This window comes from Panthera tigris, chromosome A1 (assembly GCF_018350195.1).
Source record: "Panthera tigris isolate Pti1 chromosome A1, P.tigris_Pti1_mat1.1, whole genome shotgun sequence".
Classification (NCBI taxonomy): domain Eukaryota; kingdom Metazoa; phylum Chordata; class Mammalia; order Carnivora; family Felidae; genus Panthera; species Panthera tigris.
The window spans coordinates 110,311,724-110,339,145 of NC_056660.1; the positions used below are offsets into that span (position 1 = coordinate 110,311,724).

At 46.4% G+C, this 27,422-nt stretch overlaps 1 protein-coding gene and 1 non-coding gene across 3 annotated transcripts; one reads left to right on the plus strand and one right to left on the minus strand.

Moving 5' to 3' along the window:
* Positions 1–27,422, minus strand: VDAC1 (voltage dependent anion channel 1). Of its 2 annotated transcripts, none has more exons than XM_042983906.1 (9): positions 27,025–27,422; positions 16,227–16,299; positions 15,683–15,732; positions 14,616–14,768; positions 14,479–14,531; positions 7,577–7,804; positions 3,801–3,951; positions 1,868–1,925; positions 1–946 (listed from the first exon to the last, which is right to left on the minus strand). In XM_042983906.1, the coding sequence occupies exons 2-9, from the start codon at positions 16,291–16,293 to the stop codon at positions 855–857; spliced, it is 852 nt and encodes a 283-aa protein (XP_042839840.1). In that variant the 5' UTR covers positions 16,294–16,299; positions 27,025–27,422; the 3' UTR covers positions 1–854. The 2 variants fall into 2 exon arrangements, with proteins under 2 accessions (XP_042839840.1, XP_042839848.1); XM_042983914.1 differs by lacking the exon at positions 27,025–27,422 and adding an exon at positions 26,801–26,884.
* Positions 10,035–10,137, plus strand: LOC122232038. The gene has a single exon (XR_006209361.1). It is a non-coding gene; the product is annotated as a U6 spliceosomal RNA (small nuclear RNA).

Sequence of the window (27,422 nt, forward strand, 5' to 3'; positions counted from 1 at the left end):
TGAGGTTTCAATATTTTATTCAAGTTTTACTTTAAGTGATGTTAATTACAGCATTTGAAGGGGAGGATCTAATTCCACACAAAATGGAAGACTCTAAAATGTACCCATTAAACTGCTAAAAAATAAACTGAGTGGCGAGAATATAACAGAAGTCCAATTTAGATTCCGAATGTTGTCACCATGTGATTACAGTCACAGAGACTCTTCCCAGCTTGCAGCTGGGACTCTTAGAAGCTATTTCATACTCTGGTGCAAGGGCAAAAAAAAACACAACATGAGAGGGAATTAAGTCCTGAATTATTGGCTTCATCACATCCACCTTCTCCACCCCAAATGGCACAAAAGAAACAGCTACCACGCCCTGCAGACTACTTTTGGTGTAAAAGAGGTGATGGACTGGGGTGGAAACAGGTCATGAAAATCTGTCTAAAAAAGTCTCTTTCAGATGATTTTGTACACACCATCAGTGAGTCTCTCCTTCATTAGGATAGGAAACCAAAGTTAATTCTCAGGAAGTCATAATTTCATCCATTTACTCAATACCAGTTTACAAAGTGCCTACGAAGTCTCAGCTTCCACTTGCAGCCATTTCTAGATAAAAAAGAAACCTGACAATTCTAGAGGGCCACCAAGGTCCCCCAAAGTCTACAGCTGAAAGGACTTTTCTTGGAATTGGGTTTCTTCTGTACCTCTGAAAGGGTAACACCTTAAAGCTGAATCATCTTTAACCTGGAGGTCTAACATGATATTTAGCAATACTCGCATCCCAGACATACGACATTAAAAGGTACACTAAATTCTGAAGGTAGCTATGCTCAAAATAGTTTAAAATTAAACGATTGTACAGTATTTGTTTATGCCTGAAATTCCAGTCCTAGACCAAGCTTGTGGCCACCAGCATTGACATTCTTGCCATCCAGCAAAGCTGAGAGCGTCAGTTTGATACCTGCAAGGGGAATAACCAGGGACAAGGAAAGGGGAGGGATGGAGGAGAGAAACAAAAAGAAAGGTCAACACAGAGCAGAAAGGTTAACACAAGGAGGAGTACCTAAGCACAATGGCAAGACAACACCAGATTCAAAACCTGCTTCAGCTGTGTGTGATCAGCAGGCAAAAAAACCACACGGCCCATCAGTCCCTGTTACTGAACACCCATCTGATTAATTCCACAGGCTTTCCAAATCCACTTTAGGGAGTCCACTTTACTTTGTCCTCTCATTGCCCCCTGCTACAATCATCTCTCTTCTAGTGGCACCATGCAGTAAGCTTCTTCAGCAAAAGTGCCTTGAAAGGAAGTCCAACCATAAATCAGACTCTGAGATCTCACTCTCGGCATGGACACAAACACACACACGTGCATGCGACTAACTGGTATTTGAAAGTTTGATTCTTTCATCATGTAATCTCAGATTTGTAGAGTTCAAAGACCCAACTTGACCAAACCAATCCCAAAGTGGTATTATCTCCCGTAGTTCTAACATACTATGGACCAGACTAGCCACCTGTGCAGAGGAAATCGGCACAACGGTTTTACAGTGAGGATGACTTATGGGCTAGTTTTAAGAATCTGCTAGAAATAAGTATCAGACACTACGTACACAATGGAAAAACAGATGGAAGAAAATAACCAAAAGTGTAACACTCTAGCCTTGGCCTTTTTCTCTCCTACTTACTACTTCTATGCTCCAAATGTTTTATAACAATTCTGCACACTTTTATAAACATTTAATTATAAAACTTTCTCTCCACTCGTTTATAATGTACTATTCAGGCATTATATAAGCAGTAACATAAAGCAGCAAACCAGCACCACAATTTTTCTTTAAGGCAAAGAAACAATTTCACTAACTTTCAAAGCAACGCTTACCTGGCTTTAGGGTCTGAGTGTATCCTAAACCTATCAGGCTGGAGTTGTTCACTTTAGCCTAGTCAAGGAAAAGATAAGACAGAGTGAAATTGTTAAGTACTTTATGTTTTCATCTCCAAAATGAGTAAGAGCTTTGGAACCAACCAACTCAGACCTTCAGAATCAAATTCTCTTTTTTCATGACCACTTTGATTATGAAATTCATTAAATTCAACATGAAATATATCAAATTTGAGAGCAAAGTCTCAGAAAAGAAACTCAAAGAGTCAACACAACTGTCAGTTAAAGGAAAGTTATGGGGTGCCCGGATGGCTCAGTCAGTTAAGAGTCTCACTTCGGCTCAGGTCATGATCTCACAGTTCATGGGTTCAAGCTCTCCATCGGGCTCTGTGCTGACAGCTCAGAGCCTAGAGCCTGCTTCAGATTCTGTGTCTCCCTCTCTCTCTGCCCCTTCCCCGCTCATACTCTGTCTCTCAAAAATAAATAAAACATTAAAATAAAATAAAATGCATCCTGGAGCAAAAGAATGACCTAGCCAGTCACTTAAATTTCAGCATTTTGTGAATGCTAATTAATAATTAAGTTCAATAAAGAAGTTGAGTCAATGTTACCCTCATTCCTCTGCCTGAGTTGTAGGAAAATCTGGGCCTCCCCCTGACCCCCTTTCTAGTGAAACAAGGAGAGGTCAGGAGCAGAGAAGGCTCATGTCATGAGAACACCAAGTCCGGGCAAAAGCTGAGGCTGCCAAGGTACGTTTTCCTGCTTGAATGCTGTTTTCAGACCTGACAATTTCCATAAGAAAGAACAAAGCAGGGGGAAAGATTTCCTGGCAGTAAGGGCCCCATCTGGCTGTTCCTTTTTGCTTATACCATCTAATTAATAAGGCCCCTCTTCCTTTGTTTTTAACTGCGTAACTTTAAGGGAGCCAAATTCAGTTCCCATTTCAAATGGGCTGTTTGTAAATTACACAATAACCATCCTGCGACATGAGACTTCCGCATTCCACCCCAAAGGGAAGCAGCCAGCAGTGCCCTGTGACAACAGAGATGAGTTCAACAGGATTTAATGCAAAAATCGTGCAGCAACTCAACCGCGAGCAATGCCACCGAGTCTGCAAGATTAGATGCCAACTACTAAGTGCCAGGGTCTGGTTTCTTAATATCCAATACAAGAGCTGGCAAGAGGATGAAAAATGAGAAGCATTAAATGAACATGAATCCTGAGGGTCCTCTCTCTCTCAAAAAAAATAATAATAGTAATAATTTTTTTAAGCCGGGGGGAGATGCCTTGGTGGCCAGTCAGTTAAACAGCCCACTATAGCACAGGTAATGACCTCACAGCTCATGAGTTTGAGCCTACACCAGGCTCTCCCCTGTCAGCGCGGAGCCTGCTTCGGATTCTCTGTCTCCCTCGCTCTCTGCCCCTCCCCTGACTGCCCTATCTCTCGAAAATAAACATTAAAACAATAAAAATAAAAAAATAAAACCTTAGGGTTCAAGGTGACCCCCTTTAGAGTCTGCAGCATGGAACATGGGCTGATAAGAGCAGGCTCCAGAGCAAACCAGTGTGGGTCAAGTCCAGGCCCAGCACCCCAGCACTTACCAGATGTCTGCTCCATCTGCCCTCAGCCTCTCTGAATTTCCAGTTCCTCATTTGTGCAAACAGGGTTGGAATGATATTTCTTTTTTTTTTAAAGGCACCTGCCTCAAATAGGTTGTGTAAGAATTAAAGACAGTAACCCACACATAATGGGCTCCGCACAGTGGCTGGCATCTACAGTAAGAGCTATTACTATCATCACTTTCCTCATTTCAAACTCTTTGCATAGAGAAAAAAAATCTCTAGCTCCAGCATGGAACTCCAGCAATCCAGAAGGATTCCATCCTAAGCTTCAGGTGGAGCCTGGGTGATGCGTGATTCCACAGGTACTCACCGAGAAGCAGGCGTCAGGATCAATCTGATACTTGGCCGCTATTCCAAAGCGAGTGTTACTATTTCCTGCTGTCCAGGCCAGATTAACGGCGGTCTCTAACTTCTTGTTCACCTTCTGATAAATGGAGCCACCAAACTCTGTCCCATCGTTTCTGCAAACAATCAGAGCACAGGTGCCCATCCACCCCTGAAGGCAGGCTGGAGCTGGGCACAGTGGTCCAAGTCTGACAGAGGGCAGGGCTGCTATAAATGGACCAAAATGATCACAAAACGAGTACCAAAGTAGGGAAAAGCCTGATAGGAATGGAACAGACACCAGCTTTGGGAAGGTTCAAAGGAAGGGAGAGGCTAGTTTTCAACCACCATTGGGAACACCCAAAGGCAGGAAGCTGAGGCTGCATGGAATTTGAAATCTGCTTCCAAAATATTCTTTAAAATAGAAGCAGCAACTAAGAAAATGGAATTCTGGGTGATTTTTTTTTTTTTTTTTTTTTTTTTTTTTGCTGCTGCTGCTATGTTACCTCTTTTGTCAATGCATCTATCATAACAGTGGTAAGGGAGTAGAAGGAAATGAGAAGAGAACACAACCAGAAATGGTAAGAAAGGGTGGGCCACCCATGTTCTTCAGAAGGTTACAGCCCTTAGCACCACCAGCTGCAGCCACTGCTGAGCGGGCACAGCCAAAACCCACCTAGCCCCCTGGAGGGGCAGCAATTACAGAAGAACTTGACCTGCAATTAAGACTTTTCCACCTGTGCAATACTCTTGGCCCAAACTGCAAAATCTCTACAGTTCTGATGGGATGAAAAGGAGACACTTGGTGCATTACAAAATGTTTCCGTCTTTCAAAAATGGAATGAAACCGAACTGGACAAACTCCTTCATCTCTTCCAAACACACCACAGTGTGATTTGGAAATATCCCTTTCCCCTCCTTTCCATTTTTAACATAAAACAATGTCAAAGTTCTGCCTCGTCATTTTGGGTGCTTCAAGTAGAAATGTCATCAGAAACTAGTAAGGCAGAGCCCACGTACTCCGGAATTCAGCAAAGAGCTTAGAACTCACTAATCCAGGGACAAACTGCTGATTCACTGCAAACTCCGCTCCTCACTAATATACTCTCCCTAAAGTAGATGCTCATTAAATACATTCTAAATGCTCAAGTTTTCCCCTGAAATTCAGTGATACAGACCTTGTACTTCCAGAAAGTACAAGGCCAGGACAGGCACCCCCTGATTTGCAGGGAACCAGAAAATCCACAGAACAGCAGCTTGTCACAGACAAAACTAAAGTTTTTGATTAACTTTAGTATAACTGAAATCGGGAAATTTTCTTGGGCTCACATGTGTATCTAAAAAATGTCAGATTTTTCATTATATTCTAAAACCAGCAACACTGCCTTCCTGTTGGGAGCTCTCAAAACCATAAACAGAGGGAAGTCATTGTTCAAATTCATCTACATGAAGCACAGAGCACAACTATGACACTTGGGTCTCTGCAAGCCCTAGGACAACCCAGATGGCTGTGTCGGCAGTTTCCACGCCAGCTAAAAATAAACCGTGTCCACTTAATAAAATCAGGTATGTGAGGCTCAGGTATGTGGGGAAAACAGTAAGGGCCATTGCTATTCCTAGAATTGGTGCCAATTTCCAATTCGACACCAAGGAAGGACTTTCCATTTCAGTCATAACTCTAACTTAAAAAACACTTCTATTGCTTGTGTCCTTTTTCCTGTGACATTTTTGTATGTTGCCTTTTTTGAATTTATATACCTTTTTTGACTTTTTTTTTGGGGGGGTGTACATTTCTATGAATTTTAACACGTGTACAAGATTTGTGTGACCACCACCACAATCAGGATAAGGAACAGCTCCACCACCCCCAAATCTCCTCACACCACCCCTGGGCAGTCACACTCTCCCCCACTCCCACTCCAGAAACCACTGGACTGTCCATCACTCTGGTTTTCCTGTGACTTTTTAGCTTCAAAAAACTCAAAACTGGGGTGCCTGGGTGGCTTAGTTGGTTGGGCGTCCAGCTTTCAACTTCGGCTCAGGTCATGATCTCGCTGCTGTCAGCTAAGCCTGCTTTGGATCCTCTGTCCCCACCCCCCCTCTCTTTCTGCCCCTCCCCCCCTCTCAAAAATAAACTTTAAAAATAAATAAATAAATAGGGGTGCCTGGGCAGCTGAGTCAGTTAAGCTTCTGACTTCGGCTCAGGTCATGATCTTGCGGTTCATGGGTTCAAGCCCCGCATCGGGCTCTGTGCTGACGGCTCAGCTCAGAGCCTGGAGCCTGCTTCAGATTCTGTGTCTCCCTCTCTCTCTGCCCCTCCCCCACTCACGCTGTTTCTCTCCCTCTCAAAAATAAACAAACATTGAAAAAATAAACTCAAAACTTATTATAATAGATCTGTTATATCATATTAATTCTGTTATGTTAACATAAATAAATAAACTCAAAATAGATCTGTTATATTAATTCTGTTATGTTAAAATAAATAAATATAAATAAACTCAAAACTCAAAATAATAGATCTGTTATATTAATTCTGTTATGTTAATTATACTAATTACAGTAGCCCTTCCTTATCTGTAGGGGATCCATTCCAAGACCCCCAGGGGATGCCTGAAACCACAGACAGTACCGAACCCTACATATAGGCTACATTTTCTCCTATACATCCATACCTATGACAAAATTTATAAAGTAGACGCAGTAAGAGATCAGCAACAATAACTTTCATGATTTTAATAGAACAATTATAACAACATACTGTAATATAAGTTATATGAATGTGCTCTCTGTCTCAAAATACCTATTGTACTATGTATGGCCTTGTTATGATGATGTGAGATGATAAAATGCCTACATGATGGGATGAAGTGAGGTGAGTGACACAGGCCTGTGACGTAGCATCGGACTACCGCTGACCTTCCAAAAATACATCAGAAGGGGGATCATCCACTTCTGGACCGTGGTTGACTATGGGTAAGTGACATCGCAAAAAGTGAAATGGCAGTTACGGGGGAACTACTGTATAAAAATTTTTCAAAAAACTTTGTAAGTGGAAATGTTATTAAATACTATACATGTACCACTTAACTTTAAGAAGTCACTTCTTTAGTGACCTCTAGTGGAAAGAAAGAAATCCGAAAAAGTTGTCCCCCAATTGTGGCATCGGGATTTTAGAGATGAAACATCCGTTTCCCTTCACCTACATCAGCACTCCACTGCACTCCAATTCCCAAGCTTAACTACAAGGGGCTCTCTAAGTCAATCTGCACTTTTCTCTTCCCTTCACTGTACTATCTGGTAGTTAGTCAACTTTTGCATGCTCTGCCATGAGAAGACACTGTATGGAACTGAGATCATCATCCCCTAACCTGGTGTCTCAGATCTATATTTCATTAAGCATGGCAAACTGACCTCAGGCTTCATACAGAGAAAGAGGGGCAGCCACACCTTTCCCCACTATTTTGTTACTAACAATGAAAGGAGTTCCAATGCCCACAAAGGGAAGGGACACTCCACTGGACTGACGTCATGCCCTTGCTGTAACTGATCAGTCATTCTGTACCAGTGACAGCTCCGACCGTCTCTAGAACACAAAGAGCCCAAACCACTTCCAGAATTGGACAGGTGGGAAACAGAAAAAGACCAGCAGGCCATGTGGCTCATGTGATGTCAAAACACTCACTTTAAAGTGATTAAAATGTGAGCTTGAAAAGCAATCCCCCTCCCGCACACACTTACACATGACACTCACGTACTTACACGTTAGTGTGGAGCTGGAATTCGTCAGTCTTGTAGCCAACTGCAAAGTTGCTCTGGGTCACTCGAGACTTTGCAGTCTCAAAATTCATTTGGTAGCCAGCCAGCCAGCCCTCATAACCCAGCACCAGAGCGCCCCGGATCGAAGGGCCGGCGATGTCGAAATCCACATCACAGCCCAGGTTGATGTGCTCCCGCTTATACCCTGTCTTGATTTTAGCATTTTTTTTCCTGAAGGAAAAGAAATTGTATTAAAGTCATAAGCTAACTCACCTTGTGACAACGATACCAAAAGAATGCAAAAAAAAAAAAAAAAAAAGTTTTAAAGCTCAGGTTATATACAGGGATGGAGGGCAAAGTCAGCACACCCCAGATCTCCCTTAAGCAGCTGCTGTGCCCCAATGGAAGAACACAACCTCTCTTCAACCACAAACCCATCTGCAGAAATGCCACAAAAATCAAGTGAGAACATAGGCAAGGGGGGCACTAAGTAATTTTCCTTTACTAACCTCTCCCTATGCCTAATGTAAGAGCCTACACAGGCATTTATTAGGTAGAGCGCTCATGTAATTATGAAACAGATGTATCTTTGCTATTCTCCAAGTCTATGAAAAAGACACATTATATCTGTCATGAAGGCATCTATCTAAACAGCAGCTTTTTTTTTTCAAGCTTTTATTTCAAGAGATACAGAGAGAGCATAAGTGGGGGAGGGGCGGAGAGAGAGGGAGACTGAAAATCCCAAGCAGGCTCCACACTGTCAGCATGGAGCCCGATGTGAGGCTTGAACTCACGAAACCCTGAGATCAGGACCTGAGCCAAAACCAAGAGTCGGATGCTTAACCAACTGAGCCACCCAAGCGCTCCTAAACAGCAGCTTTTAAGGAGATGGTTGCTTTCTTACTTTGTGGTTCACTTAGTAAGTAAATAAAGAAACAAATACTAGGTACATCCCTCCTAAGTATATATGACAGATAGCTTTTAACTCGGTATTCATGAGATCCCAATGAGCATGTATTTCTGAGACCTGGGTACAGATGTAGAACCCGGGACCCTGTAGTCATGGGGGCTGGGAAACCTCAGAGCCTGGAGCCTGCTTCAGATTCTGCGTCTCCCTCTCTCTCTCTCTCTGCCCCCGCCCCTGCTCAAATTCTGTCTCTGTCTCTCAAAAATGAATAAACATTAAAAATTTTGAAAAAAAAATACTGGCAATGGATTGAAACATATCAAATATGCTTAAATCTATGAACTCATTCATACTGACACTTAAAACACACACATTGGGCATCTTTAGAGACTAGAGAACCAATGTGTTACTTTGAAACAGTAAATAAAAAGGAAGCAAACGTTTACTACCTTTGATACACTATCTCAGAATAACCAATAGTTTAGAAGTTTCTTTTTATCAAAATAGTCTACCTAATAAATGAAGAATAAATGATTAAAGTGGAATTATCACCAGTCTGTAACCCCTGAGTGAACTGTGAATAGCACTAACGTACAAAGAAAAAACCCACCCTTCTATGCACATCCAATGGAAGCATACGTCACCACTTTTATTCTACCCTCTCCCCTCCCCAATGGAATCTAAATGCAATGAAGCCTGTAGACTTACCAATTCACAGTAAATATGAGGGACAGGGTAACAAGTTAAATGACCATAGAGAGGGGCGCCTGGGTGGCTCAGTTGGTTAAGTGTCTGACTTCAGCTCAAGTCATGATCTCACAGTCTGTGAGTTTGAGCCCCGCACTGGGCTCTGTGCTGAGAGCTCAGAGCCTGGAGCCTGCTTCGGATTCTATGTCTCCCTCTCTTTCTGCCCCTTCCCTGCTGATGCTCTGTCTCTCTCTGTCTCAAAAAAATATATAAATATATTTTTTTTAATTTTTTAATGACCATAGAGATACATACAGCATAGTTTAGTCTATGTGTAATCTTATGAGACAAATGACCTACTTTCAACAAATAAGTTAGAAGGGGGGGAGAAAAAGGCAGAGGAGAATCTAAAAATTAAAGAGATTTAAGGTGGCAAATGACCCAATTTTCACAATTTTGCACAGACAATTTTTTCTATATTAATTTCTATTAATTTCTATATTAATTCTATAAATTAAAAATGAAATCATGTAGGAGCACCTGGGTGACTCTGTCGGTTAAGTGTCTGACTTCGGCTCAGGTCATGATCTCACAGCTCAGGAGTTTGAGCCCCACATCAGGCTCTGTGCTGATAGCTCGGAGCCTGGAGCCTACTTCAGATTCTGTGTCTCCCTCTCTCCCTGTCCCTCCTTCACTTGTGCTCTCTCTCTCTCTCTCTCTCTCTCTCAGAAATAAATAAACATTAAAAAAAGTTTTTTTATGAAACTATGTAAATTTGATCGGACTAGAGATTTAACAATATTAAAGAAAGATGATTAATTTTTTACAATGTAATCATTTTGTGACTAAACTTTTTTTAAAAAATGTGTGCCTCAGCAGCACATGTATTAAAACTGAAACGATACAGGGAAGATTAACATGGCCCCTGCAGAAGGGCGACATACAAATTCGTGAAACGTTGCAAATCTTTAACTACAGAGAACAAGCTGACAGTTACCAGATGGGAGGGGGCCAGGGGTTGGGTGAAATAGGTGATGGGCTTAAGGAGTGCACTTGTCATGATCAGCACCAGGTAATGTATGGAATTGTTGAATCACTATATTGTACACCTGAAACTAATACACAAGACTGTTAACTACTGGAATTAAAATAAAAACAAGTGGCAGCTGGGTGGCTCAGTCAGTTCATCTGACTCTTGATCTCGGCTCAGGGCATGATCTCACAGTTCATGGGTTCAAGCCCCATGTCAAGCTCTGCACTGATGGCTCAGAGCCTGCTTAGAATTCTCTCTCCCTCTCTCTCTGCCCCTACCCCACTTGTGCTCTCAGAATAAACTAAAAAAAAAAAAAAAGAATCATCATTTAAAGATACATATTGGGGCACCTGGGTGGCTCAGTCAGTTAAGTGTCCGACTTCAGCTCAGGTCATGACCTCACAGTTTGTGAGCTCGAGCCCCGTGTTGGGCTCTGTGCTGACAGCTCAGAGCCTGGAGCCTGCTTTGGATTCTGTGTCTTCTCCTGTCTCTGCCCCTCCCATGCTCATGCTCTGTCTCTCTCTCTGTCTCTCAATAATAAATAAACATTTTTAAAAAATTTTTAAAGATATATATTAAAATATCTACAGATGAAATTATGCAATAACTGTTATTCAAAATAATCTGAGGGTGGAAGAGACTGATTGTGAGTGCATAAATAAAACATAATTAGCTATGGGTTGATAATTATTAAAGCTGGGTGATGGGAACATGATGAAGGTTTATTTTTTTTTTTAATGTTTATTTTTGAGAGAGAGACAGAGAGCAAACAGGGGAGAGGCAGAGAGAGAGGGAGACACAGAATTCAAACCAGGCTCCGCGCTCTGAGCTGTCAGCACAGAGCTCAAGGCAGCGCTTGAACCCAAGGACCGCGAGATCATGACCTGAACTGAAGTCGGAGGCTTAACTGAGCCACCCAGGCACCCCCCTGATGAGTGTTTAATATACCAGTCTTTAGTATGTTTGAAATTTTCTATAACAAAAAATTTAAGGTTAAACATTCCAAGTCATCAAGGAGATGAGAATTTCCAAGGTCATGGTTGAAAATAAAGCCAAACACCCTTCATAAGTGACAATGATGCTTACAACTTTTGTTCAAGTTGCTTTGGTACATTTTCACAAGCTTTGAAGGAAAGGAATAACAACCAAACAAATTATCTGTCAATAAGAAAAACTCAAAATAGGGGCACCTGGTGTCATGATCTCATGGTTCGTCAGATCAAGCCCTGTGTAGAGCTCCAAGCTGACAGTACAGAGCCTGCTTGGGATTCTTTCTCTCCCTGTCTCTCCCTGCCCCTCCTCTGCTCATGCGTGCTCTCTCTCTCTCTTTCTCTCAAAATAAAATAAACCTCTTCTGGTCTGCCTACCCTTTGGAGGAAGCAACCTGGGTTTTTGCTTATCCAACTGGCACCATGCTAGTGGGGTGATTGATGAAAGGCAGCTGCTCGGAGGCTGACATTTAGGAAGGGAGGGAGACCAGCACTGTAAAAATCAGGGATCTTATAACCACTGGGTAAAAAGCTGCTGCTGACCAAAGTGTGCTGCTTGTGGCAGGGCCTCTGACCAGTGGTGTGGACCAGCCATCCCAGACCATTTACATGGTGCCTCCTTACCCTGTCTCAATGAATTCTGGCCAGGAGCACAAAGTCCTCAGAGAATAGGCAGTGCTCGGGAAGTGACTCGGGTTTCTCTCCAGGCTTCTGCTCTAATGCAACACTCCACGTCTTTGGAGTTTTCCCTCTTTCAAGTATTACTGGGATTTTTTTTTTTTTTTAAGCTATTTAAACAATAGCACTAACTTGACAAGCACCTGAGAGAGGCATGACTCTGATATCCAGTTAACGATCTGGTTTTTCTGTGGTAGGTGCTCAATGTGGGGGCTGGTCCCTAGAGGAGTTTGCAGCCTCATCCATTTGTGGTCTACACTCAGCTCCTTCAGAAGCCACGATGCTTTCCCAGGCTATCCGCCTCAGTAGGTTTGGAAAGCCAGCTTTCACTTCCAATCTCCATAAACCATCAAAACCTGCCTCAAATACCCAGGAGCAATGCGGATACACTGTGCCCACCATCTTGGTTTCTATATGCCATTCTTCAATAAAAGGAACTGAAGCTCCTTGCAGAAATGCCTGATGGCAGGACTAGAGCAAAAGATGAGCCTGCTATATCTTCCGAAGTAGAGCTCAAAAGAAGTGACAGGGGATTATCAAAAGCACACTTGGAGACACGCCCAATGGCCATATCTGAAACAAATGAGGAATCAAATATATTGTGGTAATAGGTTATAACCCACAGAATAAATGTCTGTGGATCCATATCAATATAAATAAATGATTCAATAAATAAATGGAGAAGGAAGAGCTCCTCCTTAGAGTAGAATCCCAATTAATAAATGCAGAAGGCATGATGGGAAGAGAAAATCTTTACCAAACATACTATTTGCAGGCAAGAATCACTATGGATACTAATTTTGTTTTTCAAAAAGTAAGAAACAGAATATTTACATAGTCTCACAGTATCTCCCGACATACCCATTTACAAAGAGAAAAGTAACTTCATAGAGAAACCTGGCAAACACCACTTTAATCAAGTGATCAAAGTTAGTATCACCAGTAAAGAATACTGACATACACATCCTGATATCACGCACAAGACAGACCCAACATCACTTCTGTGGCTGTATAACAGAAGTGTTATAAGATAATAAAATAAATAATATAACAATAATATAACATAATATAATAAAAATGCATAACCTGAGTTTGACCATGAGGAAACATCAGACAAATCCAAACTGAAGGATTCTACAAAATAATTCATCAATCCTATTTAACAGCGTCCAGGTCGGGGCGCCTGGGTGGCGCAGTCGGTTAAGCGTCCGACTTCAGCCAGGTCACGATCTCGCGGTCTGTGAGTTCGAGCCCCGCGTCAGGCTCTGGGCTGATGGCTCGGAGCCTGGAGCCTGTTTCCGATTCTGTGTCTCCCTCTCTCTCTGCCCCTCCCCCGTTCATGCTCTGTCTCTCTCTGTCCCAAAAATAAATAAAAAACGTTGAAAAAAAAAAAAATTAAAAAAAAAAAATAATAATAACAGCGTCCAGGTCATGAAAGACAAAGAAAGACTACGTTCTAGATTAGAGGAGACCAAAGAGATTTGAGGACTAAATGCAATCTAGTATCCTGAAATGGGTCATGGACCAGAACTAAGACATCAGTAGGACAACAGATTAGTTAACTGTATGACAGCCATATAAATTTCCTGGTTCTGATAATTACATCATAGTTATGTAAGATGTTAACATTAGGAGAAGCTGGGTGTACGATGTAAGGGAACCCGACATGCTATTTGTGCAACATGTGTCCCATCTAGTCACTTTGAAAAGCACCAGGGGCTGAGGCAACCAACACACGGTCTTGCCTCCTGATGAGCCCAATAACAGTGAAGCATAATTGGTTTGTGGCTGGGGGACATGGGGCAAAAAGTGCAGCCTCAGGAGCCACACTGCACTTAAAACCCATCTTCTCTCAGTGCTCCTATGTAGAAAACTGGGGAAAGGGCCCTCCCAGCCTGAAAACTGGGGCTGGCAACAATGATCGCTCAGACACTGCTTCCCAACATCGCCGGCTGTCTACAGCCTTGGCCGCTTACATCATTCCCAGCAGCCTCACTCACATGAAACACAGCATTACTAGACCACACAAATCTTGTAGCCCTCCACAGATGAAGCCAGGATGGCCACAACATGCAGCACAGAATCTCACTATAAAACACTGTTAGGGGTGCCTGGGTGGCTCAGTCGGTTGGTTAAGCGTCCAGCTTTGGCTCAGGTCATGATCTCACAGTTCATGAGTTTGAGCCCCACGTCAGGCTCTGTGCTGCTCAGAGCCTGGAGCCTGATTTGGATTCTGTGTCTCCCTCTCTCTCTCTGCCCCTCCCATGCTCATGTGCGCTCTCTCTCTCTCTCTCTCTCTCTCTCTCAAAAATAAACATTAAAAAAAAATTTAAGGGGCGCCTGGGTGGCTCAGTCAGTTGAGCATCCGACTTCGGCTCAGGTCATGATCTCTCGGTCCGTGGGTTCGAGCCCCACGTCGGGCTCTGTGCTGACAGCTCAGAGCTTGGAGCCTGTTTCAGATTCTGTGTCTCCCTCTCTCTCTGACCCTGCCCCATTCATGCTCTGTCTCTCCCTGTCTCAAAAATAAATAAAACATTAAAAAAAATTTTTAAAAACAAACAGATAAAACACTGTTAAACGTCCTTGCTAAGAAAACACGTGAGATTCTTACCCTGTGTTTGGTGAGAAGGATGAATCAAAGGTCAGCTTCAGTCCACGTGCAAGCTGAACAGAAAAGAAACATGCCAGGTTTAGTCAAAGGCAGGGCAGCAGAATAAAACTGTGTCTCTTCGCAGTGACCACCATTACCTGATCCTCCACAGTAATCTCTGTGCCTAATGTGTTGTCAGTGTTCCATTTCTCCGTAAACGTCAGACCATATTCAGTCCATCTGTACTTGGTTTCCAGACTGCCCGTCACTTTGGTGGTCTCAGTGTTGGCAGAACCTGAGCTCGTAAATTCCTGTAAAGCAGAGAGAGAGTCACGGCCTGTTCCCCAGGGCTCCACTGAAGCATCCTAAATGGAACGGACTTTCCTTTATGCAAGAGGTGAGACCTGAATGTGTGGAGGCAAAGGCTACTTCTACAATTCAATTCAATATTTAAATACAGATGGGATTAAAGAGCCCTGTTAGTTAAAAGACTCTTACGGGGAATTCTCTGTCAGGAGACAGCTTCCTTCCACCCTGGTAATACATTAGTCTCGACAGGAAGACAATCCCGCTTCCACAATACTTACAGCCAAATACAGACCAAAACCCCTGAGCTCAAGATGACACTGGAGTACATCAACCCCTAAACGTCCTCCTTCCAACAATCCTCACACACACAGTCTAAAAGGGATTACTAATTTTTTTTTTTTTTTTGATAATCAGGTGGCATTGAAAACAGCTCAATTTTAAAAAGAAACAAGGAAAAATGAAACAGAGTTTATTAACTCAGTGAGTATTAACAGCTGCTAAACTAGGGACCTATCAGCAGCATGCCCCTGGACCACCCATCCCATACAGGATGCGATGAATGTGACAACCACAAACTGCCACAATCAAAAAGGTGCTTTCAGGGCACCTGGGGGGCTCAGTTAGTTAAGCGTCCAACTCTTGATTTGAGCTCAGGTCATGATCTCACGGCTGTGACATTGAGCCCCGTGTCAGGCTCCTTGCTGAGCATAGAGCCTGTTTAACATTCTCTCCTTCTCTCTCCCTCTGCCCCTTCCCGACTTATGTGCGCACTCTCTCTCTCTCTCAAAAAAATAAAAAATTTTTTTTAATTTAAAAAAAGGTCCTTTCATTGGACTCTGCCACCCAGGACACGGTAGTTATCCTCTCCACTGATCTACGATAAACCCCCATGCTCCGTGTCGGTCAGACAACTTACCAGTCCATTCTCAGATTTTGTCTTCAAATCGAGTTTGATTAAGCCAAATCCTAAAGAAAGAACATGGGAACTGTTAATAGGCTAAATAACCAGCTCAAGAGCAGCATCTCTGCCTCCCTTCTCCTGTTTCAAGATGCCGTGAGTGTGCAGGGTGCCTGTCTCCACTGCTGCCTGCCTACATGTGGAACTTTGGCTACCGAACAGTGGCTGTGCGCTCCCAGCAGAATGACAGGGAAAGGTACGGGACAGTGTGAGCACAGGCCTAAGGATGGGCAACACTTAGAAATTGCACTCCATGACCACGGCACACACAGAGCTGCTCCCGCCTGTGGGAGAGGAAACCAGGGCGTCCACTTGTCTGCAGTGATTCGTAAGCCTGCCCTTACCAGGTATACAAACCAACACTGCTTTATTAGGCATAGTAGGCTTGTCTTTTTTTCCCCCGACATCAAAGTTCTGAGAGTTGACCCACCCAGGCCTCCCCAACTGTGAGGGGTAAAATCCCAAACATGCCAACCCAGCCCATTAGCTCCGAAACACTCACCATAACCCTTGGTGAAGACATCCCTGGCACATTTGCCAAGATCAGCATACGTGGGAGGTACAGCCATCTTCTGCTACAATAAAAGAATCACCAGAAGACACACATCAGTAATTAGGGAAATTAGTTTTCCATCAATAAAAATTATTAGCTATAATTAACCACCAATAAAAATCATCAGCACAGAGTCCCAGGCACTTTATTCTCCCAGGTGTGCACAGAGAAGCCTTGCTCTCTCGTGCCTCCTCATGTCGAGAGGTGGAGACACCCAGGTAAGTTCTGTCGACAGCAGACCAGCCTGCCTTTAGACCTCTTCTCCCTTGGCACCCCCAGACTGAGCACAAGTGCAGAATATAGCAGCAGTCGGTAAACATTTGCTGAATGAATTAACTGTCAAAGACAAATTCCCACGAGCCAGCTACTTTACTGAATCGCAGGACTCTTGCCAATAAAACATATCTTCTTACAAAATGTCGGCTGCTATGGCATTCAGTGTACTGAATAGAAATCAGAGCTTTTCAGGCCATCCTATTTTCCATATGGTTCTGATTTCATCCATTCCAACAAAATACTTACAGAGTACCTACTATGTGTCAGAATAAACGCAACTTTTCAAACAACTTTGTATTTCAGGGGACCCCATTTTTTTGAGTATCAGATTCCTCACAGAGAATACAGTAAAACCTAACAATTAGGCAACTCTTCACATGGAAGGAGATATAACCACATCGCCTCGCCCCGCCAAAAAAAATCAATTCAAACAAACATCTATTGAGCTACAATGTGACTTTATTTTTTAAAGTACTACTTGAAATTGTTGCATATCACTAAGTCAACAAGCATTTATTAAACACCTCAGGGTTCAAGGAAGGCAAGTAATTCAGAGTCCTTTCCCTAAGGCCACACTGTGTCCCTGAGAGGCTGTATTCTGAGGCATTACATACACAGAATTAAAATCCTAATCCAGGACAGCGCGAGTGCACACACGCACACACACACACACACACACACACACACACACACACACACACAGTGTGCTCCATCCAGGAGGAAAGGAGTCATGAGAAAGCACCATGATCTGCACCTTCTCCATTTCCCAAATCATCAGCCCTAATTAGCAGGAATCCAATTAACCCAAGGATGGTTCCATTAATTTTTAAAATATAGTATACCTAAATTTCCAAACTGAGCCTGCATATATCCCACCTGAATTCACCGACATATGCACTCACACAAGCAAACACCTGCACGGCATGTTCCTGGTAAGTGGGAACCCAACGAAAAATGTCTCAATCGGGACGCCTGGATGGCTCCGTCGGTTAAGAAAAATAGTTCAATCGGTCCTAGGGGGAGCAGCATCACCACAGGAAGCTGCATTCCTGACATAAGCTTTAACATCCTAGATGCTGCAAGGAGCCCACAGAAGCAATGAGTACGCTATAAAACAAACAACGACAAACTTCCACCACTTGAAGTAATAAAATTGTGGTCCAGGTCCTATGGTACTTTTTTCAGAGGTTCTGCTAATTCCGCCTCCATTCACTTTTTTGTCAGAGCAGAGTGGAGCAGCCCAGCGAGCTGTTTACGATCCTCTTTGTTGCTCTTGTTATCTCTTGCACGTGATCAGGCTGGAACCATGGACAGCTCAGTCCACATTAGGATCAGGGCACAAAGAGCATGGGGGAAGATCCATTTCAGGCTGTCCCCATTGGCTGTTTCAAGTCTGGGGACCCCCCCCTCTCGACCTGTCCCCCTTCCACCCCAAGCGAACCTCACAGGCACATCCACCCCAGGGACAGCCAAAGAAACCATCCACCAGGTCATGCAGAATACCCCCAGCCTAAGGCGTGGATATGTCTCAGCCACAGATGGCCCTGGCCCCTCCCAGAAGCAAGGAAACAAACCTGCATCAAAGGCTGAGGTGATGGAGCCCCAAGGAAACTTGCAGAACATCTCAGCAAAAGATCCAGAACATTCTCTACGGCCACCAGTGCCAACAGGTATCAGTGGACTGAGCACCCCTCTTCAGCGCTGCCCTTCCCCAGCTGGACTGCAAACTCAGCCCCAGGGTGAGGAAAGAGCAGTACAGTGGCAACCTCTCTGGGTCAGCCAAGACCTCCCTGTACCTCAGGGGCCAGGGCGTTCCAAAAAGTACCCTCTGCTGTGGCTCTAGGACCCACCTCACCAGACACGAACAGCTTTCGCATCAGAGAAAAGCAGATCACTCATCATTTAATGTTCCCCAAATGCTCTCACTCATCACTAATCCCCCAAAAAAAGAACCAGCAAAACCACCTGTCAAAAAACACTCCACCACCGACAAACATCACCCTAAAGTACATGGCCACTAAGGAGATTACCATCCAAACACAAGGGAGCTGGGAGGGCAGAGGGAGCTTGGATGAGGCCAGGTTCTCCTTACGGCTCCAGCTCGGCACCTGGCAGGGAAGATGCACAGGAACCCCCAGCTGAGTGGAGCCAAACCCACTCCTGGACCTGAGGAAACACCCACCCAGAAGCCAAGACGCTCCCTTCACCACAGGCCCACACCTGCTGTGCAACTGTAGCTTCCCCTAGGCTTTTGCTGCAGCCTTCTCTTTCCCCACCCAGTCGCCTCCTGCATTTATCTGACAGGACTGAGGCAAGGCCTGAGGCAGTGTGCCTCTGAAAAGCTCCGCTTTCTTACAACTGCCAACAGCGCCTAGAAAATGCCCATTTTTACACAGTTCTCAGCACCCGCTGCAAAAATCATCTTGTAGAAATGATTTCCATTCATGTTTTCTCAGGCCGGGACCGGGGGGTGTGAAAGAGACCTTAGCATCCTGCTTTCTCATTTAACACGCTGCCTGTGCTGATTCTAAGGCTGAACCCTGACCCCCTGGCCCCTACCTCCGCCTAGATCAGCTCCAAATCGCTCCAAATCGCTCACCATCTGTCTTGGTGGCATCCACCCCATGTGCCTTCAGAAGCCCAGCCTCTAGAGTCCGAGCGTGAGGCGGGGCACTTTGACACAGGAAAGCAGCCAGCCCTGGACAGATGGGAATCAGAAGCCGGCCTGGGTGAAGGCTTCAATGCAGAGCCTGTGAGCATGGTTCCCAAGGATAAGTGGAACATGAGGGACAGACAGGACTGGACTGAGCAGACCTTCCCACAGTCACTGATGACTTTGAGAAGGACCAGTAAGTCACAGTGGGAGACAGGAGTCCCTTGTTTCCCTCCACTGCCTGTTCGCCTACCTACCCAACCATTCGCTGGCTGACCTTGAACAGATTATGCAAGCTCCACTCCAGCCGAGGAATGAAAATCCAGCCCATACTGGAAACTCAGAGGGGAGAGATAGTATATCGCCCAGCACAGTCTGCATAACACTTACATAACCTCCACCTTGGGGGGACATATCTTCCTTGACTCATCAGTTGCCTGTCAGTGACAGCTGCTCTGCTTCCAGCGCCCCCACCACACCCACACGTGCACACCTACCCCCAACTCACACCCTTGAACTCAAAGCAGCCCAGAGCCTGTCATGCATAAATTTATCCAAAATATGTAAAAAGCTATGTGTCAAAGATGACAAGCCCTGGCAAGTAGCATGTATTCAATACAAAGGTCTGTTTAATGAGAAAATGTGCAAGGAGCATGAAAGTACTTTTATAGTAGAAGGAAAAAAACAGAAACTTAGTATCTGACAAGAGTCTAAGTAAACGGCGATGTCACCAAGCAGCAGGAGCGCCCTCTACAGGGAGGCTGTAGCACCACCAGGAATGGGGGGTGGAGACAGCCACAACTAGTACCCTCTCCACCCGCCTTGGCCTAAGGAGAACTCAACTCAGGCTGATGAGACCACCAGGCTTCAGAAGGGAGCAGGGCCACTTACTACCTCAGAACAAGGTGTGGACTTTACTCTAAGGGCCTCAGGGAGCCACTGTAGAGTGAGTGACACACCTGTGTTTGAAAGGCTCACTCAACAAACAAATCAGCAAAAATGCAAATGAAAACATCCACTATTGGTGTGGAAAATGGTCACCCCGTTCACGCCAGTATAGGACAGCCCCTTTGGAGACAACTACTGGCCAATGCGTAAGTGGGCATGCATTAACCTAGAGACAATTCGACTGCTGGGAACCCAGCCAAGGTCCCCAGAGAGGTGCACACGAGGATGCTCACTGCAGCATTAGTTCTGTAACACAAGCCAGAAGAAATCTAAATGTCCACCAATGGGGAAATGAATGAAAATTAAGGTACTTACAAAAACTAAAGAGCACCATGTGGTAATCAAAAAGAATGAGGTGGATTTATGCAAGGTGCCATAGAAAGCTATCTTTGACACATGGCTGACCCTTGAAAAACACAGATTTGAACTTCGCAAGTCTACTTATATGTTGGATCTTTTTCAATAAATACAATACTGTAAATGTATTTTCTCTTCCTTATGATTTCGTTAATAGTATTTTTTCTCTAGGGGCGCCTGGGTGACTCAGTCAGTTAAGCGTCCAAGTTCAGCTCAGGTCATATCTTGCAGTTTGTGAGTTCAAGTCCCGCATCAAGCTCTGTGCTGACAGCTCGCAGCCTGGAGCCTGCTTCGGATTCTGTGTCTCTCTCCTTTCTGCCCCTCCCCTGCTCATGCTCTCTCTCTGTCTCTCAAAAATAAATAAACATTAAAAAAAATTTTTTTAAGAGTTCTTTTCAAAAGTAGTAATATTTTTATCCAGCTTACTCTATTGTAATACAATATATAATATATATGCATACATAACATACAAAATATGTGTTAATTGACTGTATAATATCAATAAAACGAGGTGAACAGTAGTAGTTAAATTGGGAGGGAGTCAAAAATTAGAGAAGGATTTTCAACTGCATGAGGAGTATGCACCCCTAACCCCCACAGCGTTCAAGGGCCAACTGTAGTTCATTGCACAAAGCAAGTCACAGAAAATGTATAATTCTGCATTATTAGAGGAAAACCCTTTCACACACACGTTTATGCGCTCACACATTTGTGAATGATGGGAAAGCATGTAGGAAGGCTACAAGCCCATCTGTACATTGTGGCTGACTGGGAGCTGCTTCTGGAAATGAAGGGGGTTTAGGAAAGGAGGAGAGTTAAAATAGGATTTTCATTTCTTATTCCACTTTATTAAAGTTGTTTGTACATACTGATAACTTTTTTAAGGACATAAAATTTAAAAACCCAACCAACGTGTCTGAAACTGAGCTACGCTGCCTTCACGATGCCACAATAAGCCACATTCTAAAAGACTGCTGCAATAGAGGTGCCAGAAGGAAAAGGCCACGTGGGAAGTATCTATCCGGGTTCCAAGAACAGATTCCAACTACACTGAGATGGCAGGGTTAACAGGCAAGACCTGCAGGGGGAACATTCTACCCCCAGATGACCACCTGTGGCTCTGGCCACCCTGCCCAGGAGGCAGGAGTAGGGCAGGGCTCCCTAACTTTAATGTGCATGAGAACGGCCTGAAGCACTTGTTCAAAAGCCTCCTTCCCTCCCTCTTAGCCTTTCGCAGCCTAAGAAACAGGCAGGACAGCACTTCTGTCGACAGAGGTAGAATCCTGGCACAGGAGCCGTGGTACCCTCAAAGAGCTAACAACCACTGCGGTGGGGGACACAGGGAGCAGAGTGGCCTTAAGTTCCCAAGACTCAGTCTTGTGAGCAAGGTAACACCTAATGGATTAAGAGACACCATCTTCAAGAGCAAGGGTACAACAGCACTAGGACCCAAACACCAGGAGCCACCCTGCCACGGATTGTCACAGCACAACTGGGTGCCCAGGCAGCAAGGCACAGTGACTATGAGAAGGAGCTATGAGCCTGGCAGAGGATTTACCAGCACCAGCCTTTACTAGCTGTGTAACTTTGGACAAGCCACTGATAACTTACACTCCCAGGGTCTCATTTTGCTCACCTATAAAATGGGGCTAACACTAGTGCCTTTCTACCAGAGCTACTGCAAAGATTAAGTAAGTTAGGTAGGCAGAGCACGTAGGAGTATCTGGCACACGGTGAGGGCTCCATAAATGGCAGTACTAATCACAGTCCATTATTCTGGATATTCTCTGTCCCTTCAGATCCATTTTTCTCCTCCATCCTGCTCTGTGACCCAAGAGCTGATCACTATGGATTGCTATCAAAGGCTATGTATCGTTGGTTTTGGCCAACAGGAGGCACCAGCAGGAGATGGGAGAGAGAGGCTGGAGTACTCATTTCCCAAGCTCCCTCCCTGCTGGGCCTCAGGTGGGCAGTGACTACTTTCCAAGGCCACAGCTCCTGCCAAGGAGCTCCACACTCTACTCACACCTTTGCAAATGGCCCCTTCATTATGCTTTCTTTTATCACCCCATGTAAGTGTGCAACTGATTCGTGCAAGGCCCCTGACCAAGAGGGTAGTCACCTCCACCACCATCACCATGACCATCCTGGATTTCCCTTAGAAAAGGAAAATTGTAGGAAAGCCTTTGGTTCTGCTGTTTCTCTAACATCATTTAAGGTGGTTTGTCTGAGCAGAACTGGGCCAGCACATAGGAGAAGCACCAGACCAGCCAGGGATTAGAACAAAAGCACCTCCCCCTAACTCTGGGGACCAGGAAAAGCAACTTCCCCAGCAGGAGGTTAGCCCAGCTCTGAAAGCCAATATATCAAGCCAACACCATCAGAAGCCTCCTCACACCCCTATCCCTATCTCACGGAAAAGGCAGCCCCTGGTTATGTCTACTGGATGCTGGCAAAGCCGGTGACCTGTGCTCTGAAGCAAGTCTGTGCTCCCAGTACAGCTGCCCTCCCCTCCTACTCCACGAGAGGCTCACACCGGGGAGCCCGGCTTCCTAGGCATTGCTTCTATTTTAAAACACTCTGGGAGCTAGGCCACCACCAGCACAGCCTTCCATAAGAAGCCGCAAGGGAATGTAACTGACTTGGGGGCAGCCTGCAGGCCCACCCACCCATCAAGGGAAGAAAAGCCTGGGCTGGCAGGCAGCATGGCAAGGTCTGGGTCCCAGGTGCACCCAGGGCTCCTGTCTGACCTCAGACACCTCACATTTCCTGGAACCTCGCTGCCTGGCTTGACCCAGTGGGGTTTAAATAGACAGTGCTTGGGCAAGTAGATTTGAGAGTCAAGCAGCCCTGAGTTCCAATACCACTCCACGACTCTCCAGATATGGGACCCAGGGCAAGTCACAATGTATATGCATTTCACGTTTCTTCAGCTCGAATATGGGGAAAGAGTATCTGTCTCAGCATCACCGTGAGGACTGCTAATATGAAATACTTAATACAGTGACTGGTACGTGGTAAGTACACAACGACCAGAGAGAGGATTTTATTACAGGTTTACATTTTATAGATTTCTTAGTATAATTACCGCTGCTGTGCAGGTTATCAAAAGGCCACCCTCAACCACAAGGTCCAGAGTCCTCCCTGACCACATGAGGTACTCTTGAGCTGAATATTGTCCAGGTAAGTCCTGGAAGAATGTCTCCTACCTCATCCCAGTAAAAACTGACCTTTCTCCTGATAGACACCCAGTGTCACTGTCCTTGCAACAAAGAGGAGTGACTCCACTGATTACAATCCACTGCCAGGCAGCCTACACACAGCCATACACACGTTCACTCTGCTCAGCGTGAAAGGAGAACAGTTCCCCTCTGAACAGCAAATTCGACCTTTCAGATGCATCCACATCTATTAGCTGGTGGCAATGGCCCCTTGCCGTGGCAACTTCAGTGTGGAATTACCAGCACTAGAACTAGCCAGACCAGGTCCCAAATCCCAACTCTGGGCTCAAGCCTCCTGACCCATGAAAAAGAGTGCCTCTCTCCCAGGGTTTGCAGGATGGTACATTCAACGTCACACATATGTTAAGCCCCGCAGAAGGGTGCTGAGCAGGCCCTCAATAAAGAATGACTGTGACGATGATGATGATGGTCACACTTTTATAAAGGAGACACTGAGGAACAAGACAGTGAGTTGACCTGTACTCAATCCTGTGGCTCTTGTCAGAGCTGTGTTGTGAGCTCAATCTGCTCCCCAGGACTCTTTCCAGGACAGTTCTGGAAAAAGGGCTTAGAAGCCCACTCACCCTCACCTCCCTGAGAGCAAGCAGTAAAATGGAGGATTGTGCCCAGGCCCAGCAGAGGACCCCATTGCTCACTTTTCCTCAGTGGATACCAGAAGAGTCTGTGGGGAGCCCAAGGCCACAGACTCTCTGAGTTCGCTGAGGGGGCTGCCTGCAGGTTTGGGCTGGCTCTCTCACACACACACACACACACACACACACACACACACACACACACACATCTTCCCCAGTCATTCCCCAGTCACCACCACCAACGCCATTAAAATTCCATCAAGGGCAAAGTGAACTTCAGTGCCTTGGGAGCATCCCATCAGTAAAGATGGGGGGGGGGGGTCAATGTCCCTCATTACCACCAGCTTGAAGGTTACTGTCCACATCTGCCCAGGGTCCAGCAGGATCGGCAGCCCACAGGCAACTCCTCACTATATGGTCTCCCGGAGCCCCTGTGTTTGTGTCTACAGACAGCCCTTGCCTCTACCCAATAGAATAAAAATACAGAAATAAAACTAAGCAATCAACTGAGAGCAGTACCCCCCTCCCCAAGGTCAAGCATTTTATTCAGAACAACTCCAGCAGAAGTTATCGACCCACCCACCACCCACCATCAGAGAAGGGAAAAAGCACTTAGGAGAATCCCATTCACCCTGGTCGCCCTCCCCTGCAGGCCCAGAAACACCAGTTCTACAACTTTCCCACAGGACCTGGTAAGTCACAGAATGAAGATAGCACGTTTAAAGCAGTTATGTCAAATTGGGAAACAGTTTTGCGTCTCAGTGCTCTAGGGCTGTACTTTCCGCAGGAGCTCTTTAAACAGGCGTGACCCTCGGCTAAGCAAGACTATTTTCTGGAAGTGAGTGAGATAGATGTGTGTGTCCCTCAGAAAGGATGTCCAAGATCAAGAGAATATGGTCCGGGGCTGCAGCCACTACATATGCCCATTCAATAACTTCACAAATACTTAATGAACAACTACTACAAGACATATGCTGCAATGGTAAAAAAACAAAAAACAAAAAACAAAAAAACAAAAACCACAACTATCCTCCTATCAGTAAGGGTAAGGTGACTCTTGGATAAAAAGGAAGAGCACATTTACCCCCACAGACCCTTCTCAAGTACCTACTGTGTGCCAAATGGCACCACCCCAGGCAATGAAAACAAAGCTGCAAAGGGCTTAAGCCTAACCCTGGAGAACTCATTCCAGAGCTGGGGTGGAGAAACAAGGCAAGCCCTGGGCAGCCTGCCCTGGCCTTGCCAACAGCACATTAGGCAAAGTAGGGGCCCATTCTCTACCTCCTCTGCGGAGGTAAGGCTGGTCAGGGTGATGGAGACCTCAGGTGAAACCTTCCCTCAGGTCTGCACGCACTTCCTGCTTCAACCTGACCTTGTCCATAAACTTAAAAGAATTTTTCATTAATGATCATGGAAGTTACTCAATGCCTGGCACACAAGTGTTTAGCAATAACGTTTAAAATAACAGGGGCTATATTTATTAAACGTTTTCCCAGAACACCAAGTGGAGTAGAATGGTCTACAGAGGATGGGCTAAATCCTCCCCAAAAGCCTCAAGTGTCAAGGTTTCTACTGAAGGTTTGGCGTTAATCAACTCATATCATTCTTCCCAAAGATGAATGGCCGCTACAAGGAGAGCTACAATTGCTCCTATTGTACAGATGAGAAAACTTAGGCTTCGTATCGCCCCGGCTGTGTGACCTTGGGCAAGTCACTAGGATTGCACCCTGAAATCCAAGGGCTCCAACCAGTTTCGTGAAGGCACAGACGCACTCGGTGAATGAATGAGCAACCGAACCAGGATCTCTCCTAAGGCCAAGGAGGCCACATCCGCTCCCCGCAGGGCGTCCTTTCCCAAGGCCGAGCCTACTGCACAGGCTCCTGCGGCCTAAGTCGACTCTCAGCCTCTCGTTCCGCCCGGTAGGGAGCTGGCACGCGCGGAACAGCGCCGGGCGCCAGCTTCTCCGGGCGTGGACCAGACAGGCCGGACAGGGCGTGTGGGGCTGGGAGCGAGGGGCCGCGGTCGTCTCAGGAACTCATGCCGGCGGCGACAGCGTGGCCCGCACAGATCCGTGCGCCCAGCCCGGTGAGTGTGGGGGCAGGCGGTTCCCCGCCCGACCCGCGCTGGCGGGATCGAGGGCCAGAGGGCGCCGCCGGGAAAGGTCACCTAGACCTGCAGCCGGCCTGGCCTTCACGCGGCGGCCCTTGCCCTTCCGCCCGCAGGTCCCCGAAGGATCGAGTCCCAGCCGCAGGCGCCCCCGGATGTCCGGCCTCCCGCTCCCGCGCCCCGGCCCGCTTGCCGCCCGCCTGTGCGGCCTGCTCTGCGCCGGGAGCTCCCGCTCGGCCCCTGGGGCCCGGTCCTCAGCCCCTCGCCCACGCCCGCTCCTCCCCCCCCCACCTCCTGCTCAGCTCCCCAGGGCAGGGCCCGCGACCCCAGAGGCCGGCAGATCGCGGGCCCATGTCCGCAGCGCCTACCTCGGGGGCGGTGGCGGCGGGCTCGGCGGCTGCTACCGCGGGGGCTGCAGCGCGAGGAACGGAGAGCAGCGGCGGGGCCGAGGGCGGGACAGCGCGGACGGCGGCGGCGCGGACCCGCCCCGACCCTGCGCGCCCGGCCTGGCGAGCTCCGCCCCTGGGCCCGCCCCGGACACCGCCCAGGCCTGGGCCCGGGTCCCCAACCAGCTCCTGGCCAGAACCCTTACCTTCCTGCGCCCTCAGTGCCCACCGCGGACGCGTGTGCCCGCGGGCGTGTGCGGGCACGCGTGGGTGCTGCGTGCGCCCGGACACGGGACCGGGGAGGCGTGGGGCTGACGTGTACAAAATGTGTGCGTGCGCGGGGACACGCGTGCCAGCCGCCCACGGGAGCCAGTTTTGGCTGGAAACGCGCCAGGTTGAAGCCCGCGTTGGGGGGGTGGGGGCTTCCGGTTCTCTTAGCCGTGGCCCGGGGCCTCCTGCGCTAATGGAAGACGCACGGGATCCTGGGCCCCCAACCGGTTCTCGGGGCTGGGAGACAACGGCCCACCCCCAAGAGATGATGTGGCGTGCGGTGCCGGACCAGGACCTAGCCCGGTTCGACTAGTTGATCCCCGGAACCCCCACC